Below are 14,980 nucleotides of genomic sequence, written 5' to 3'. Positions count from 1 at the left end.
TGGTTCAGTGGTCCTACTTAGGGCTTCTTCTCGCTTCCAATTCCAGGTGTTTCTCTCCCTTCTTCTTGCGCCCTTGGGTTTTTCCGATCTCCTTTTCTCTTCGTTCTGTCTCCCTGGGGCTTTTCCCCTTCTCGCAGCATCTTTTCGCCCTAGGGTTTCGATTTTTGCCCCTTTCCGACCTGTGTGGCTCGCATGGCGGAAAGGTAGCGCTCTCCGTCGGTAGAGATGAACGATAGGGAGAAGAACGAGGGCCGCTTCCACATCCTCCAACCCAACCGTGACCTCGAGTCCAATTGGGCCGTAGACGTCGCCAAGAAACTCGAAGAGTACCTCCTCGAGATCTGCTCCTCCGGCGATCCAGGAAACGATGGCCGTCATGCCGTTAACTTCGCCGAAGGTTGGGATCTTGTTCGGTTCTGTTTGATTCTCCTTGTGATTGTGTTTTTTTCGGAACTCTCTAAACGATGGTGGTTCCTTTCTGCAGCTGCATTGCTGCTGCAGGGTTCGATCCAGATATACAGCAGGAAGGTGGAGTACTTGTATTCGCTGGTTCTACATGCCCTCGAGTTTATTACCCAGAAGAGGTTTGGTTTTTCTTGTTATTCTTTTGTTTTTGGTCATTCTGATGGCAAAGTTTCTTCTGTTTTTGGTTGGTACTTGCACCACCTTTCGTTTTTTAGTAAAATACCTTTATTTTCTTCTCTTCATCGTTTGTTAATTATTGTTTTTGTTTAAATTATGGATCAGATTTAAAAATTACCAATGAGGGTGGTGAATCCTCCCTTTTTATCTGCACGGAGAAATCAAGTATTCTTTTTCATGTACCCATAAATTAATTGTTCATTTCTCTCAGATAAGGTGGATCTGGTTAGGTTCAACTTATGCGAAAATAGTTACAACACTGCCCTGTGGAATCTCTTTCGTTGAATGTTTCAAATAGACGTCTGCTACATCTCCTTGGGGTCTAGGCTAAAGAAACAGGGGCTAATAGCCCAACATCCTCGTCAATATTCTCGTCTTATTGGCTAACTGTGGCATTTGGTGCTGGGGGAAAGCGGAGACAAATAATCTGCGATGTGGCTGTTATCAGAAAAGACAGCTTAAATGGCCTAATATCTTTGAAACATGCAAAAAGAGAGTAACATAGTTGTAGCCATGTAAGAAGGATTTTATGGTTTATCATGTATGGAATATAATTTCTTCATTTTCATCAAATTGAAAGTTTGATATTGAAGTTTAGTACATGATTTGATGAAGCGACTTTAATTTGTTTGCTTCATCTTGGACTTCTTTGGTGTTGTATGTTCACTAAGTTGAAAGTATTTCTTTTACTCTTTTGTATGTCAAAACGTTTTGGAGGCAATGTTAAAAAAGACGTCTATATGCTTCCTGACCATGTTCAGGTCATAGAACCTAAAACGTCTTGTTTTGAAATATGGGTCTGGTTCCAGAATAGAGGAGTTTTGAAATTTCTATACAAGTTTTACTGCCAAGCATATAATAGCTGCTATCTTTCCAGTTATTTATTGCCTTTTGTTGTTCTATGGTTCCCTTTTTATTGTATTGCTTCCACTTCTAAAGGCATTTTCATGTAAAGAAAAGTTCCCTGTCTGTTTATGTGTCTGATACATGACATATGAGAGGCTGGAACTACTAGCCCTCCAAACAATTCTTGTTTCCATTTCCCTTTTTTTCTTCAGTTGTTTTGATTTTATGGGCATTTTACATTATATAGATTGGAAGTGTCATGCTTTGTTTTTTTTCCTGTTTCAAGTATTCTATTATTAAAAGTTTCACCCAGTTATGATCATATACATGCATTGGGTCCATATAATGACTGCCGATAGTTCATATCTGTGATTTGTGATGTATGAATTTGATACGTGAAAGGTGGGCATTTGAGGTCAATGCATGTTCTCTTGTTACTTTTGTTGTTTGTAGTAAACATTATTTTGTGTGTGCCATGTCTGTTTAGAATAAGTTTGCAAATTCTACCAAATTTGTCAAGTTTCAACCTTTTATGATGACAAAGAAAAAAAAGGAGGCTTATTGGAAAATTTCAGTTACAAATTTGAATGCAGCATAAAATCATGTAACCCTTGTTCTCCAGCAGTCATGCGTTATCATGTGATACTTTCCTTTCATCCAAGGAAGAAATTTCTTGTGTAGTGCTTGCTCATAGGACATTAAATGAGAATCTTCCTATGTTTCTCCTGTACTGCATGTTTGTTGCTTCATCTTGTGCATGGTTAAGGATGCTGAGGTAAGTATTGGTGTGTAATCTTTTTATATAGTGAAATAAGTAGAATTCAAATGTCAGTTGCATTTATTATTTTTGGCATCTTGAACAGACAGGATGTTCAAGAAAAGAGTTCTATCCATCCTGATGGAACTGATGCTGACACAATAGTTGATGATGATAATGAGGAATTTTTGTGCTTGGATGATGTCCAAGGTAAAAAAAAGGAACTATAATTTATGCCAGTTTTTGTTTTGCTGGATCATCTGGTATGGCTTAACATTTTTCATTTGGCAGTTGAAACCAATATTGACCTGGATGATGATTTAGATAATGATGATCTTTCATTTAGTCATCCAGTCAAGCCACCTGCCAGCTTGCTTGTGTTGGAAGGCGATTGTCTGGATGCTACAGGTGATGCGGGAGAATTGGCATCTTATCAGGTAGGTTGAGTTTGTGCCTTGCTTGGAGTACTGCTTGATAATTTCTTTTATACGCATTGTTTAAGTAGTTAAACTGTGATGTGTGAACACAGATAGACATCAGCAGTTTTTGTATATTGATTAAAATTTTCTTTCATACATATTGTTTAAGTAGTTAAACTTTGATCACAGATAGCCATCAGCAGTGTTCATCGGGATTTTCTCCTATTGGACCCTTGTGATGCGGAGGCTATTGATAATTTTTTAAAGGCCAATGTATGTTCAAATGCTCAAACATCTAATCAGAGAGGAAGCTCAGCAAGGTCTAAGTCTCGTAGAATTTTCTTTCAATCTCCATTAATAAGATCTGGGACTGCACAAAAATCAGGGCTTGGAAAAGGTGAGGATGTTCAGATGAATGGAGCTGCAGGAGGCACCTGCAATTTTGAAGAGAATAATGATATTGGGCCTGGACTGCAATTTAGTCATGAATTTCCAGATAACAACACATATGCTGGAGAAGGCATATCCGGAGGTTGTTCAGATTTAGAAGAAGATTTAGATGATGATCCATGGGCACCATTGAATCCACATGAACCTGGAACATTGAAAATTAAGCCATTCAAAAAAGGTGTATCAATGTTCTTTGCTCTTGCTTTAGTCTTCATTTTAGCATAACTTCCCTTGTTCTTTCTATCTCTTACTATTAGAGCTTGAATGTTTACCTGCAATTACTTTGCAGCAAACTTTGCATGCCGATTGAAGTCCTCTGCTAAGCGGAATATTGGTTTGGCACGATTTCCTCTTGCTAGATTACATGGATCAGTAAGTCCAGAATTTGCAGATGCAATGGATGCTGTCGAAAGATTGCGGGCAACTCAATCTCCTCTCCCTTATCAGAAGGTTTACTTTCAGTTGTTTCTTGTGATGTGTAGAAGTTTGGTACTTTCATTGTTTACTGATGCATTGCTTGCGTTGCAGCTTAGACAATCTCTTGTTTCTGGTATACATGAAGCTTCGGGTGCTTTTGCAGACCCTAGCAACTGTAATGACGATCATGATTATGTGAATGATCTCCATGACTTTGAAGAGGCTGATGCTGGGTTGTTTCATGACAGTTACATGGATACAGATGCTGCTGCATTCTCTGTAGCGGTGAGCTTGTTTGGAGTTTAATTGTCAAATGTTATGCATGTGGGCATTGACCTCTTTTGTTATGTACTTATGTGCTATAGGACAATGTTGGTGTGACAAACAATACTGATTCCAATGCAAAAGAAGGCCTAAATGATATTGCAGACCTTGAAGAATTGTGCCATTCTCATCTGGTAAAGTTAATCCTAGGAAGATACTTGCATTCTTGTTATATTGGATTATTAATAGTATTTATTGTTTTGGTTTCCCGTATTTAGTACTTAATAATCTAATTGATGTCCCTTATAGTATGTAAGTTTGTAATTATTCTGATGTCCTGTTTGTTAGGTAGGAATATAGATTAATTTTTAGTATACCTTACTTTCTGAAAAATAAGAATATTAGTCTTCATATTTTTTATATTGAGGCATTTGAGTTTAATTTTGTGAGGGTATCTTGAATATTTGTCATAACCAGCAATAATGGGCCAGTTATCTGTAATGCCCCAAAATTTCAACTTGTAATTATGAAATTTTTTTAGAGAAATCTTTTGAAATTCAGAGTTTTTAAATTCATAATTCTGCGGAAACAGGTTTTCTTTTAAAAAAGAACAAGTTGACGCTTCTGGGCGCGTTAGCACAAAAATCCAGCAACAATCATTTTTAGCAAACAATTAGTGAGCAAAAAGTATATTTTACAACAACAACAACAACAACAACAACAACAACAACAACTACGCCTTCATCCCAAAACAATTGGGGTCAGCGATATGAACCAAAAAAGAAATTCATTTTGGGTCTTCCACATGAATCCTTTTCCTCCAATCATTTCTATCCAACGCCATGTCCTCGGTGAGGTTCAAAGCATTCATATCCTTTCCTATCATCTCCATCCAAGTCTTCCTAGGCCTACCCCGACCTCTTTTAACTAATATATTTTCCCATTTCTCCAACCTTCTAACTGGAGCATCATTAGGCCTTTGCCGAATATGTCCAAACCACCGTAAACGATTCTCTCGCATCTTATTTTCAATGGGTGCAACACCTACCTTCTTACGTATCTCTTCGTTCCGAATCTTATCTTTTATTGTATTTCCACACATCCATCTAAGCATCCGCATCTCAGCTACACTCATTTTTTGAATATGATGTCTCTTTGCAGCCCAACATTCCGTACCATATAGTAAAGCGGGTCTAATAGTCGTCCTATAAAACTTTCCCTTCAACCGCAATGGCATTCTACGATCGCACAGCACTCCAGTAGCACTTTTCCATTTCATCCACCCAACCTTTATCCTATGATTTACATCTCCATCAATTTCTCCATACTTTTGAATGATGGATCCCAAATATTTGAAATAATCATTCACCGGTATATCTTGCTCACCAAGCTTCACTACACTCCCATCACTACTTCGTTGCTTACTAAACCGACATTCCATATATTCAGTCTTACTCTTACTCAACTTAAAACCTCTAGCTTCCAATGTCTGTCTCCATAATTCTAACTTAGCATTAACCCCAGCTCTAGACTCATCAATCAAAACAATATCATCAGCAAACAACATACACCACGGTACATTTTCTTGAATTGATCTCGTAAGCTCATCCATCACTATTGCAAATAGGAAAGGGCTTAAAGCAGATCCTTGATGTAACCCAACCGTTATCGGCAAATTGGTTGTCACCCCTCCACAAGTGCGGACATTGGTTACTACTCCTTCATACATATCTTTAATTATACTAATGTACTTGAGAGAAACACCTTTCTTCATCATTGTCCACCAGAGAACGTCCCTAGGTACTCTATCGTATGCCTTCTCTAAATCAATAAAAACCATATGCAAATCTTTGTTCCTCTCTCTATATCTTTCAATAAGTTGTCTAAGAAGATGTATAGCTTCCATAGTTGATCTTCCAGGCATAAAACCAAATTGATTCTCCGATATCATGACAACCTTCCTCAACCTAGACTCAATCACCCTCTCCCAAAGTTTCATAGTATGACTCATGAGTTTTATACCACGATAGTTTGTGCAATCTTGTATATCACCCTTATTCTTATATAAAGGCACCAAAGTACTCTTCCTTCACTCATTAGGCATCTTATTTGTTCGCCAAATCAAGTTAAAAAGATTTGTCAACCATTCTAAACCTTTCTCTCCCAAGCATTTCCAAGCCTCGATAGGTATACCATCTGGGCCAACTGCCCTTCTTGATTTCATTTTCTTCAAAGCCTCTGCAATTTCTTTCTTTTGAATCTTACGCATGAAGTCACGATTTATCTCATGAAAAGAAATGGAGAAGTCTCCAAGATCTTGAGCATGACTATCATTAAATAGCTTATCAAAATAATCTTTCCATCTCTCCTTAATCTCCTCATCTTTGACTAAAACCCTTTGTGTTTCATCTTTGATACATCTAACCATACCCAAATCCTTCGATTTCCTATCTCTCATCTTTGCAAGCCTATAAATATCCTTCTCGCCTTCTTTGGTATCCAACTTGTCATAAACCTCCTTATATACCTTAGCCCTCGCGTTTCGAACAACTCTTTTAGCTTCCTTCTTTGCTATCATATACTTCTCCAAATTCTCATTATCACGACTCTTACTTAGATTTCTATAACACTCTCTTTTAACCTTAATAGCTAATTTGACATCCTCGTTCCACCATGATGTATCCTTACCTAGTGGTGCACCGCCTTTAGACTCACCCAATACCTCCTTAGCTACTTTTCTCATACCACCCGCTATCTTATTCCACATTGATTCTGAATCCTCCTCGAGACACCAATCAACTTCCTTAACTACCTGCTCTACAAACATTTCTTGTTTAGCTCCTTTCAGTGCCCACCACTTAATTCTAGGATCTATCCTATGTCTATCCCTTTTGCGGCATTGTCTAATTCTAAGATCTAAAATTAAGACTCTATGTTGTGTAGCTACACTTTCTCCTGGTATAACCTTACAATCGATGCAACAACCCCTATCTCTCTTTCTAAGTAGGAAAAAATCTATCTGACTCGTATTAACCCCACTTTTAAATGTTACTAGGTGAGACTCCCTCTTCCTAAACCAAGTGTTTGCTAAGATCATATCATAGGACAAACAAAAATCTAAAATCCTTTCTCCACTTTCATTTCTTTCTCCTATACCATAGCCTCCATGGATATTCTCAAATCCATCTCTACTAATGCCTACATGTCTATTAAGGTCACCGCCGATGAAAATCTTTTCTCCATAAGATGTCTCTTGTACTACTCCATCTAAATCTTCCCAAAATTGATGCTTAATGGAATCATCTAAACCTACTTGAGGTGCATAAACACTAATAATATTAATAATATCCGTACCTAATACTAATTTAATAAGTAAAATTCTATCACCCTTCCTACGGACCTCAACTACATTATCTATAAACTGACGACTCATAACAATCCCTACTCCATTCCTATTCCTATTTATTCCTGTATACCAAATCTTATATCCCCAAGGTTCTATCACTTTAGCTTTCTCACCTACCCATTTGGTCTCTTGAAGACATAAAATATCAATCTTTCTCCTACACATAACATCTACTAACTCTACCAACTTACCAGTTAAAGACCCTATGTTCCAAGTGGCTAACCTAATTTTATGGTCTTGGACTAACTTCTTTACCCCCACCCGTCCAACAAAGTGAGGGAACCCTTGCCTATTTGACACCACACCCGGGCGCCGGTGTGACGTGTCGCTTCTGGGCGACGACCTAGCAACCCTTGCACATTTATCACTGCCTCCGGGCCTAGAGAGTACAGCGCGTCGCTCAGTAGGGAACGCCCCAACGAAATTCTCATATTGGTTCATTTTCATAGGATATGACAAAGTTTTTATGCTGGCTGTCACAGGCCTACCGCAACCCTCCTCCTTTATCCGGGCTTGGGACCGGCAGTGTATAACTACACAGGCGGAGTTAGCAAAAAGTATATTTTACTGATAAAATTTTAGTATGTACAGAATTAGTTTTTTTTTTTCCGTGAACAAAAGTACAAGCCAAAACAAGTAGCCAAGACGCCATAGAGGAGAGTGAGGTCTCGAGCCATGTTGCATCGCGCCACCGACTGTCTTTGGTACCTAATCGTCACTTGCACCCATAAAAATGGGCCGGTCTCGCGAAAAATTGGTAGGAGCGCAAAAAGACAATAAAGAACAAAAAGCTAAAAATAAGCAGAATAAGTAGTTATAACAGTAACAGAGCTAACCATGCATGCCATCAACTATCACAAGCAGTAAGTAAAGTAAAACAAGTAACTAAGCTCTAGAACAATCAACTATATTAACATCACCAAAGTGTATTTCTAACCGTAGTGTGAGCATGTTATATTTTTTTCTGATATTAATTGTCTGTACGAGTAGACACATGGCACAAAACGTAGAAACAACCGAGATCAATTCGGGGGTCTATTATGCTATGTGATTTATGATACTTCGAATGATTGACTGAGTTCGCTCATAAGGGAACGGCCTGTGACCAAGAGAGTAAATCCCCAAAGGCATAAGTGGCCTATGAATGCATCCAACTTCTGCAGAAGTGTCAAGCAACTACCACCTAGTATAATTATGGTAGCCCATTTTTTCTAACTCCGATGACTGGGAAAGTCGGGTCATTTGCTCGTAGAGTGGTCGTTAATGACTTGTTCATCGGAGTTTTCGTATCATCCATCCTCTCTCTTGATGAATCGTGTCGAACGGGTATGACGAAGATTTCTTAACCGTCGTCTCACTCTACGTGCTCTAGTCCATTAGACTCAATCAAGCATCTTGCCTTTGAAGTCGCATAGTCACCATTTTGTGAATTTCAATAATTGTGCCCATTGCACACCATGAGGTTCATCAACCTCTCGTGCTACTCATCCTAGTGCAACCCAACGTCACTTTCTAAAAATGCGACTATGATGGTAGACAAGTGTTACTCAAAGGCACCCCCAATACGTAACAAGTCCAAGCGTGTCTTCATTCACAAGAAATTTAAAATATGTGCAGGACACGTTTTTCTTGAGATCAAGGCATCGATACTCAATTTCGTATCTTATCGAAAAGAGCGAATATTGGTACGCGTGGTTGCGTGCCTTACAAGGTTTTTCCCATAAAAGAATCGTAAAGGGGCAAAACCTCTCATCCTGCATGGCAGCTCAAAACTAAGATAACTGAATGTAGAAACGAAGTAACAATAATGCAGCAAGAGCAACACGTAAGGCAGTGAACAAAGGCATGAACATAAATGTAAGCAGGAAAGTAATGAAAAGTAACGATTGGGTACGTAAAGCGCGGCGGCGACAATAGAAGAAAAAAGAAAGTAAAGACGGTAAAGTAAAAGGCCTTGGCGCATAAAGCGCGGCGGCAGCAAAAAAAGAAAAAACATAGGAAGTAAAAAGACGAAAAATAAAAGCTTGGGCACATAAAGTGCGGCGGCAACAGAAATAAAAAGTAAAACGACAAATAAAATCTTGGGCACATAAAGCGCAGCGGCAACAGAAAAAGGAAAGTATAAGAAAGTAAAGAGGACAAGGATCACGAAACCGCGTCCTTGTGTTAATAGACATACATATATATTTTTATACGTATACATATATAATTGTCCTTTGCTTTTCAATTTTAGTTATCTTTTCTTATTTTAGCTTTTGTTCGTTCATAATTCTTTTTATGCAACTTTCCCCTACCTTGAGGGGTTGCGGTTTTGTGCACGCTTGCGAGCGTAAGTACGTATGTGCTCGGGCCACGGGGCACGAGCGGTCTCCGTCGCGAAATCTACAGAAATACGATTATGTTAGTATGTTTAACATAAAATGGAATATAAAAGAAAAAGAGGTAGCGACAGGAAACATGTCGCTGCCAAACGGGAGAACGAAGAGGGGCCTTGCCCCTGCTTGTCGAGAACCAGAGTGGGCAGGGGCCCTGCCCTTGCCCGCACGCTAAAAACGCTGAGGGTGGCAGGAACTTGGCTCCTACTGACCCGACGGACAGGCAGGGGGGCCCGACCCCTGCAGGGAGGGCAGGAGGCAGCAAGGGCTTAGCCCTCTGCCGACACCCAGAAAAAGAACAAACATGATTGGGGCTCAGCCCCTGCCAAAAAAAGCAACAAACAGCAGGGGCTTGGTCCTTGCTAACAAGAATAGGAGGCGGCAGGGGCTTGGCTCCCACCGGCTTGTTAGACGGAAGGACACAGAGGCAGGGGCCCTGCTCCCTGCCTGCCGGAAAAGAATAGGCAAGGGGCGGAGCCCCCTTGCCTGTCGAAAAAGCACAGAGACGAAAACTCACAAAGAGGCAGGGGGGCTGATGAAAAAAAAAATACGGAGGTGCCCCCTGCCTAACAAAAACACCAGGGTGGCAGGGGCCGAGACCCCTTCCCGACGAGAGGAGCGAAGAGGAAGAAGGCAGACGGAGAAGAAGAAAAGCGAGAGGCAGGGTGCGGTCCCTGCCAGAGAATCCATAGGCGGCAGGGGCTTGGTCCTTGTCGGCTGGCCGAAAACCAATAGGGGATCAACCCCCATCCGGCCCCAAAACACAGCGCAAGCAGCCACCCCATCGCTTGCCGACAAAAGTGAAATACGAGGAGGAAGAAAACTTGAGGGAGAGTTTACCTGAGGTCCGGCGAGGTGTAGCCGACATCAAGCTGCCTCCAGCGAGGCGGCATGCAGAGGGAGCAACGGGAGGACGAGGGGGAAGAGAATGGGGGGTCGTCGGTGCTCGATGGTCGCCGGCGTCAACAGAGAGAGGGACGAAAATGGGTGCGCGAGAGGAGAGAGAAAGGGGTGAGGGGTTTTGCCCCCTCGCCTCTTCAGTCTGCGTCTTTTAAAAGACTCAAGCAAACAATCCAGAACCCGGGTTGGGTCCGGGTTTGGATCTAATCCGGGTTTGACAAGGCGGATCGGACTCGGCACGTGTCCGACATGTGTCCAATACATTTTTTTAAGTTGACTTTACATTAGGTCTATCATCAACTAATCAAATATGTTGTGGATCAATCTTTTGAGTTAGAAGGAGAGACTGAGTTTCTAATGTTCTTATGTTTAGGGAACGCAAGGTTGAAGGGACTGGAACAACACACAATTATAGGAAATGAGACACTTTTCAATAAGCAAACTGATGTTGTTCAAGCCTGATAAAACATATATATGCCTAGATATATTGTTTGTATTGTATATGGATCCCTATGTAGTCAAAAGCGCTAGGCGATGCCTAGTCGGTGGACCCCTAAAAAGATTAGGTGGACTAGTCGGTACCTTAATTTAAAAAATAAAAAATATGCAAATGAACTGCTAAAACTGGTAACAAACATGTATGCAAGTAAAATCAATCAACAATAAGCAAAAGATAAAAAAAAAACAAGTTGAACATTACAAAACCTGCCCAAATATTAAAAACAATTGAATTAGAAAAACAAACAACTATCAACAAATGTCAAATAATTCTAAAAATAATCTAAATTCTTAAAATAAAGTGCTAAAACTAACAACAATCATGTATCCAACATAAAATTATTCAACAAAAAATGCATGAAGCATAAGATATTTTTAGCGTCAAGCATAGTAAACATGCTATATAATTTAAACATAATATCAAGTCTTAAAGATATTAAAATAGCATCCACGTCGTTGATGCTCTATCAATAAATCTAAAATAAAAGACAACCAATTAACCTTCAAATAAAATATACATATGTATATTCATTCAATGTCACATCCACACACATAACAATTCATTGTCACATCTACATAAACAAACACACATAACAAATTAATTAAAAAAGAAAAGCAACAAATGCACATAACTTAAGCAAACCTAAAGGTCAAGTCCAACACACATTCACAAAATCAGCAGCAACAAAAAATAGGGACATAGCAATTTCAACAATTACAGAACTAGGGAGCAACAACAAAAACTTGATTGAGAAGAAGAAGAGGTAGAGGAATGGGGGGGGGGGGGGGAAGAGGAAGAGGCGGAGGAAAGGGGAGAGAAAGAGAGAGAGGAGAAGAAGAAGAGGCGGAGGAAGGGGAAGAGAGGCGCAGGCTGTATGGAACGAGGGAGAAAAACTCCTGCTTTTTGCGTTAGCGAAAGTTTTTCTCCCTTTTTTATGGTGAAAAAGTCGGAGGGGGAGACCCTTTTGACATTTTCTCCATGATAAAATCAACCCAGCTAATTTTTATTGCACATTCAAACGCTCTCTAGGGGCACATTCAAACACTCTCTAGGGGGGGGGGGGGGCAGGCTGCGTCAAACAAGGGAGAAAACCTCTCCCTATTTTTTGCATTGGCGGGAGTTTTTCTCCCTTTTATGGTGAAAAAATCAGTGGGGGACCCCTTGGGCATTTTCTCCATGATAAAATTAACCCAGCAACTTTTCACTACACAGTCTAAGGGGCTATTTGTGTGCTATAGAAAAGGCACATTTTCCATGGAAAAGAAAGCACCTTTTTTCGGCAAATGGAAGTGGACGCTTCAGCTTGGAAAGGCCCTCTCCTATTCTTCTTCTCTCTGACCCCGATTTGTTTTGAAAACAAGGTCCTGTGAGGGTGGTCCGACCTTCCTTTCACAGTAACACTTCATCTAGAGAAATAATAAGGCTTTTCAAGATGTTAGTTTGCCCTCCTTTCTTATTTAAAGTCTTCTGAGGTTGGAACTTATTGCCTGTGTATCAATTAAATGGCCTAGCTGGGATTTTGAGTGGCAGCATCAGACTTGATCCCTGTCATCTTCATGCTCTTTGTAACGTGTGTGTATTCTTGTCCCCATGCTTTAATAATAAATTCAGCTTTTGGTAAAAAAAAAAAGATTTCCTCTTTCGATCAGCATTACCCAAGTGGTAACTTTTTTCATGTTTGTTTTGGAGTGTATTCTAGCAGCATGAAATTGGAGCATTTTGTTGGTTGAGCTTTTTGTACTATTTTCAATTGCTTTGATATTTTGCTATTTAAGGATATGAAGTTAACTGTCTCTCTTCTTATAAAGGATGCCCTTCTGGCCAGCATAGCTGAAGTTGAAAAGCAGACAGAATTAGCCGCCCATGTTTCAACATGGAAGCAGAGAATCGAACGTAGCTTGGAAGAACAGGTATTTGTTACTGTGGTTAGTGTCCTTGTTCAGAGTCTGATATTTGACAGTCTTCTATATCTTCTTTATCGGTAAGCAGGAATCACACCTTCCTTTTGATATTCATGAATATGGAGAAAAATTCATGGTCAGATTGTCGTCAGAAACAGATTCTCGAGGCAGCAGGTCATTTGCTGACCTGGTAGGTGGTCAGCCAAAGTACGAAATTGCTCGGACGTTCTCGGCACTTCTTCAGCTAGTAATTCTCTTACTCTAAGCTCATTCAAACTAGCTTACAGCTTGTTACCTGCTATTTTTTTTTTCTGCTGTTAAATCTTTTCTTTTTCAGGTGAATAATGGTAATGTAGCACTGGAAAGAGGAACATCAGGCAATGAATTCGTCTGTTTTACAGCAGTAAATCCCTTTTACGTGAGACTGCTCTCGAATAACAGAAGGCATGAAGAAATGCTCAAGTACAGGGCACCTTCCATGGCTGGAAAGCATGACACAAAAAAGAAAAGGATAAATTCTCCGAAAAAGAACTTGGATGATCACAGCGATTTCACAAATGAGAACTCAGCAACATTACTAACATCACCAAAAAAATTCTCTCCTTCCTGTGACAAGTTGTGTAAAGCTGCAAAGGGTTGGGGCATCAGGTGTACCCCGGAAGGCAAGAGAAGACGCAGAAGCCAGTTTATTAAAACTATTGCCTTTGCTAGGTAACCCGACCACTTATTCCCCATGTCAACTAACGGCAGTCTTAGAGGCATAGGTGTACTTGTAGGCCGTGAAACAAGTAGCTTAGAATTAATATTTTCCTAATCCTTTTGTTTTCACTGCATAGTGTAATATATATCGGGGGATTTTTCCTGATTCTTTGTTCTGCTTTGCATCTGTAATGTAGTTGAACTGTTATTTAATGTATTCTAAAAGAGGGAAGTTAAAGAAACTTGTTCATTTTCTGTACTCTCTATAGACTCTGGTGGATTCATGTGAATGGTTGGGTTTCTCATCCTCTTTGTTTTCCAGTAGTCAACTTGTTTCCTTTGCTTTGATGCCATACAAGTTCACTCATTTTCTCTATATGGAAAACAGTTGCTGTAATCTAGGATCTACATGTATCATCAGATTTTATTGATTTAAATGCTAAAGAAACGAGTGGAACAAGATTCACAAGGTTCATGTTTGCCAGTAAGTTTGTGTGTACGTGGTGACCAGCATGCGACAGGGCTATATGGGCTAAATTCTGCCTTTTTAACATGGAAAGCCTATATGGGCTAACTGTTATTTAATATAAGTTACTATTCTCCATTACTAGAGTACGAATTATTGTTTTAGTGTGCACACTTAAACAAATATTGGAGGTAAAAAAAAAAAGCCAATCTTTCACTCTGTCCTTTGCTTATACTTTTTTTTTATAATTCAAGGGAAGAAAAACCCATCACCGACCTCACATTGCCTGTCCTCTGGTTGCTAAAACCCTTAAGGTCCCTCCTGCTCACCAGGGAATACACCCAACTTTGACCTTGCAGCAAAGAATGCCACCCGTGGGTTTTGAATTTGTGACATCCTGTCAACTTAGTGACATTCATAAGTTGCCACTACCAGATGAGCAGAGCCCTTGTATAGGCTCCTTTGCTTATAGTTGATAAATAAGGGATAATATTTGCTACCCTCGTGGGTAAGGAACCTATTAGTTGGAACTCATAGGGAAAAGTTATTTTAGCCAATGACATCTTCAACATGGTCAAAATGGTATTAGCCGTCCTTTGGATCATATTTTTTCTACATAAAATATGATTTTTTAATATTGAAAAATCAGTAAATTATGAGCCATTGATTTTTCAATCCTTGAAAGTCTGGGATACACATTGGAGAAGCATGATTTCTGAGTGCCTGTTTCTATTAAATCAAACACGTAGATCACATCTGTAGTGTCAAATATAAAAAAAAAAAACTCAAAAATTATGAAAAAAGTTTAAAGTTTGTCATTGAAGGGAGCGCAATGCTGTAAGAATCGTCTTGGACCTTGAGCAGGGATCACGCGATTCCTATTTAGGGCTGAATCGTTTTGAATCGCCCAACTTTCAACCACAGAAAGTCACGTGTTAA

At 39.8% G+C, this 14,980-nt stretch overlaps 1 protein-coding gene across 1 annotated transcript; it reads left to right on the top strand.

Annotated features, from left to right (window-relative positions):
- The first annotated feature begins 225 nt into the window (after positions 1 to 225).
- On the top strand, positions 226 to 13,786 carry HEB2 (condensin-2 complex subunit H2-like protein). Its single transcript, XM_090009192.1, has 11 exons — positions 226 to 397; positions 485 to 584; positions 2,352 to 2,455; positions 2,537 to 2,682; positions 2,854 to 3,292; positions 3,404 to 3,564; positions 3,643 to 3,816; positions 3,897 to 3,989; positions 12,784 to 12,885; positions 12,965 to 13,123; positions 13,214 to 13,786. Exons 1-11 carry the CDS (start codon positions 226 to 228, stop codon positions 13,589 to 13,591), a joined length of 2,028 nt encoding a protein of 675 aa, XP_089865318.1. The 3' UTR covers positions 13,592 to 13,786.
- Positions 13,787 to 14,980: the final 1,194 nt, after the last annotated feature.

Source organism: Nuphar pumila, chromosome 6 (assembly GCF_984573655.1).
Source record: "Nuphar pumila chromosome 6, dmNupPumi1.hap1.1, whole genome shotgun sequence".
Lineage (NCBI taxonomy): Eukaryota > Viridiplantae > Streptophyta > Magnoliopsida > Nymphaeales > Nymphaeaceae > Nuphar > Nuphar pumila.
Note: the sequence above shows the minus strand (reverse complement) of the source record. Positions and strands in the feature narration are given on the sequence as shown.